At 63.3% G+C, this 3585-nt stretch overlaps 2 protein-coding genes across 2 annotated transcripts in view; one reads left to right on the top strand and one right to left on the bottom strand.

The window, feature by feature from the left end:
- Positions 1-495, top strand: part of CPAMD8 (C3 and PZP like, alpha-2-macroglobulin domain containing 8) — a gene marked incomplete at its 5' end in the record, with an annotated part of 65504 nt that extends 65009 nt beyond the window's left edge. Inside the window, 2 exons of the mRNA XM_023763311.1 lie at positions 215-381; positions 492-495. Coding sequence (XP_023619079.1) covers positions 215-381; positions 492-495 — 171 coding nt within the window. The remainder of the gene's footprint in view (positions 1-214; positions 382-491) is intronic.
- Positions 496-677: 182 nt separating this feature from the next.
- On the bottom strand, positions 678-2103 carry F2RL3 (F2R like thrombin or trypsin receptor 3). The gene is given in 2 exon segments (XM_023763310.1): positions 678-1695; positions 1973-2103. Coding segments are annotated over 2 exon segments (1149 nt in total).
- Positions 2104-3585: the final 1482 nt, after the last annotated feature.

The raw sequence follows: 3585 nt of genomic DNA, 5'->3' as shown, positions 1-3585 counted from the left end.
CAGCGGCGGGGCTTGGGGCTGCTGGGTGCCAGCCCCCCTGCGGCCTGTGTCTCTGCTCCCCCAACCCCAGCACTGAGGCAGGGCTTGGGGCTGCTGGGTGCCGGCCCCCCTGCGGGCTGTGTCTCTGCTCCCCCAACCCCAGCGCTGAGGCGGGGCTTGGGGCTGCTGGGTGCTGGCCCCCCTGCGGGCTGTGCCTCTGCTCCTCTGACCCCAGCCCAAGGCGGGGCTTGGGGCCACTGGCTGCCGGGACCCCTGCGGGCTGTGTCTCTGCTCCTCCATCCCCCCAGCAGCACTGACCAAGCAGGCCCAGAGGCCCTCCACCAGTGTGTTGAGGCAGAACGCCTGCGTCATCACCAGGCTTCACTGCCACTTGGAGCCTACGTATGCAAATTAGCCGCCATCTTTGTTGGCAGTTAATTTGCATATCGCCCTAATTAGCCAATGGGAAGGGTAGCGGTCGTACGCTAATTACCACGTTTCTCTTTTATTAGATAGGATTAGTCATGACAGGTTTAGGGCTGATCCTACCCCAATGTGACCTCATCTTAACTAATTACACCTGCACAGACCCTATTTCCAAACAAGCTCATTAGAGGTTCCTGAGGGACATGAATTTGGCAGGAGACCCATTCAACCCAGTACAACCCTTCTTTGTTGCTCTGCCTCCTGAGGGGCTGTCAGACCAGCGATGAGGACCTGGTGCCCGTCCCCGGGTTGCCCCTCTCCTTGGAGACCGTGGTGGAACTTGGCAACCAGCGGAGCAACCCTTCCCGCACCTTGTCCCTGAATTCGGTCGACACGTAATAGTAGATGAAGGGGTCCACGCAGCTGTTGAGGGTGCTGAGTGCCAGGCTGGGCACGTAGGCAGCGTACAGGTTCCCCCAGGTCTCTGAGCCTGGGTCCGAGTAGTGCAGCAGCAGCAGCACATTGCTGGGCGCAAAGAAGGCCAGGGCCAAGGCCAGCACCAGTGCAGTCAGCCTTAGCGCGTGGCTGTAGCGCTGGCCTCCAGCGGCCAGTGAACACAGGGTAGCCCCGTAGCAGAGCAGCATGGCCAGCAGGGGCAGGAGGCAGCCAAACACGGCCAGGCAGACGAAGGTGGGTCGCCAGTAGGAGTCCTGGGTACCTACGGGATGTGCGTCATGGCACAGCACATGATCCGATTGTGACACGTTGTAGGTCTGCCGCTGCAGCCCCAGGGGCAGCACCAGGGTGGCCGCCACCAGCCAGGCCAAGGCACAAAGCCCAGTGGCCAGGCGCGGGCCTCGCAGGGCGCGGGCCCGCAGTGGGTATACCACGGCCAGGTAGCGGTCCAGGCTGATGGCAGCCAGCAGTAGCACAGAACAGTACATATGGCCATAGAGTGCGGCTATGTCCAGGCGGCAGGCGGCCTCGCCAAAGGGCCAGCGCTGGCCCCGAAGATGGTAGACAATGCGGGGTGGCAAGGTCAGGGCCAGCAGCAGGTCGGCAGCTGCCAGGTTCATGAGCAGCACCGTGGATGGCAGCCGAGGCACTCGCGTGGCCAGCACCCACAGTGCCAGGCCGTTGGCAGGCAGCCCCACCACCAGGACCAGCCCATAGAGAGCGGGCACCATCCTTGTGGGCACCCAGCCCAGCAGCAGCGCCCGTGAACTTTCCAAAAGCTCCAGAGTGTAGCTGCGGTTGGCACAGGGCCTGCCGGGGAAGGTGCGAGGCATGCAAATTGTTGCCCCCTGGGGTTTGGTCCAAGGTTCCAGCTGGCCATCTGGGGGAGGGAATGGGGATGGAGGCGTCATCTCCTGCCTTTCAACCAGCCCTCCTGCTGGATGGTCCCCCCACAGGGGCTACAGCCCAAGCCCCAGCTCACAGGAGCGCCCCCCAGGTTGGTGGGACAGAGTTGGACATGGAAACCCTTTCCCAGTGGGCTCAGGGCTGAGCTGGAGGGCCCCCCAGTCCCGTGTCCTTCCGCCCATCTATCATGCTCCCCCAGTCCCAAGGCAGCACCTGGAGTCACTCACCATCTCCTTCCCCTGCGCTCCAGCCTTCATCGTAGACACTGGGGGTTGGGGTTCCACCCTCAAGGCTGAATCCCAGGGCCAGGGGCCCTAGAAGCAGGAGCGCCCACATGCTATCGGGGCCGGGCGCCGGCTGCTCTGGGCTTCAGCCAACTGGCCTTGGGCTTCCTATCTGCTGGACCCCCACCCCCAGCTTCCTGAGTGGAGGCGGGGGAGCGGACAGGGCCAGTGAGATAAACCAGCCCCTGCCCCCAGCCAGCCTGTGGGAGGCCCACGGATGACCTAAGTGGCCTGGTGGCTGGGGCCACTTTGTCTGGCAGAGGTGCCTCACGGGGTACGAGTGCTGGGCCAGTGAGATGGGGAGGAAGTCTCAGGCTGCAGCAGCCCCACCACCCAGTCCAGACCAGGAAGCCTGTGTGGGCTAAGTGGTCACTTCCTGCTGGCCAGTCACAGCCACCGTTCTCATAGCAGCCCAGTCCTCCAGGTCACGTCCTCCATCAGGAGCTCTTGGCCCTTCCTGAAACCTCGTCTCTCTCTGGTGGGCAAGACTAGAGTCCTGCCTTTCAGGTCATAGGTCAGAGCAGGTGAACCCCCTGTCCCACCACATGTGCCCAAGCCCCAGGTCCTCTATAAGGTCTGCCCTGCCTTCTCGCCTCCTCACCCATTACCCAGCACGACCGCCTGGGCATGCGCCAAGTGAGGTGCCGAGAGGGGGAGAGGGGAACGCACCTTGTGAGTTGGGTCTGCGGGGGAGAGCGGAGGAGGCGTGAGCCCTGTTGTCGTGTTGCCCTGAGTGTCGAGGGGAGCCCGGCGCGGCCACCTCTGGGCGATGTCTGTCCTGAGTTCTCCAAGAGTCTTTTGCTCCTGCCCTGGCCCCACCCCAGCCTGACTGGGAGGGATGGTCACACACATCCACATCTGAGGCCAAGGGAGGCAGCAGGCCAGCCCAGGTCGGGACACCGGAGCCATTTCCCAGGGGCCCTTCTTCCTCTGCCCCCCCACATTCCTGTATTCTGATGGCGGCCACTGTGCAGATGAAGAAACTGAGGCTCAGAGGGAGGGCATTCCTCTCTCCTGCACCCAACCCCCACCCCCTCTCCCCTCCAGGGCCTAGAGAAGCCTCCAACAGTCCAGCCAGGAACTCGGCGGCCTCGGTTCTGTGTGGTCAGGCCTGGGCCATGGGCCTGTGTCTGGGAGCAGGAGGATCCCAAGGGGCAGTGGGGGTGGTAGAGGGGGTCAGATGTGGTGTCTTGGCACAGCCACCCTAATCTCGTCACTCTCAGGGACACAGAGACCAGCAGGAAGTGACTGAGCAGTTTGGACATGGCCAGAGGCTGAGATGCTGAGTCCCTGCCCCCAGCCCCGGGGTGAGGGGGACTGAGGCCTAGAGCACTCCCGCTGGGCCAGGGTCTCAGCCAGGGGCTCTCCCATTCGGAGTGGTTTCCACCAGTAACAAATTCAGCCCATGCCTACGTCTCTGGATGGTGCACAACTGATGATGCCTTCAGCACAGGAAAGCCAGGATGGGGACCCTGCACCCTCCAGGAAATTTGTGCACGGGGTGCTGGGGACGGGAACACCGGGCCAGGGCAGA

Source organism: Myotis lucifugus, unplaced genomic scaffold (genome assembly GCF_000147115.1).
Source record: "Myotis lucifugus unplaced genomic scaffold, Myoluc2.0 scaffold_280, whole genome shotgun sequence".
NCBI lineage: Eukaryota > Metazoa > Chordata > Mammalia > Chiroptera > Vespertilionidae > Myotis > Myotis lucifugus.
This window is presented reverse-complemented; position numbering and strand designations above follow the sequence as displayed.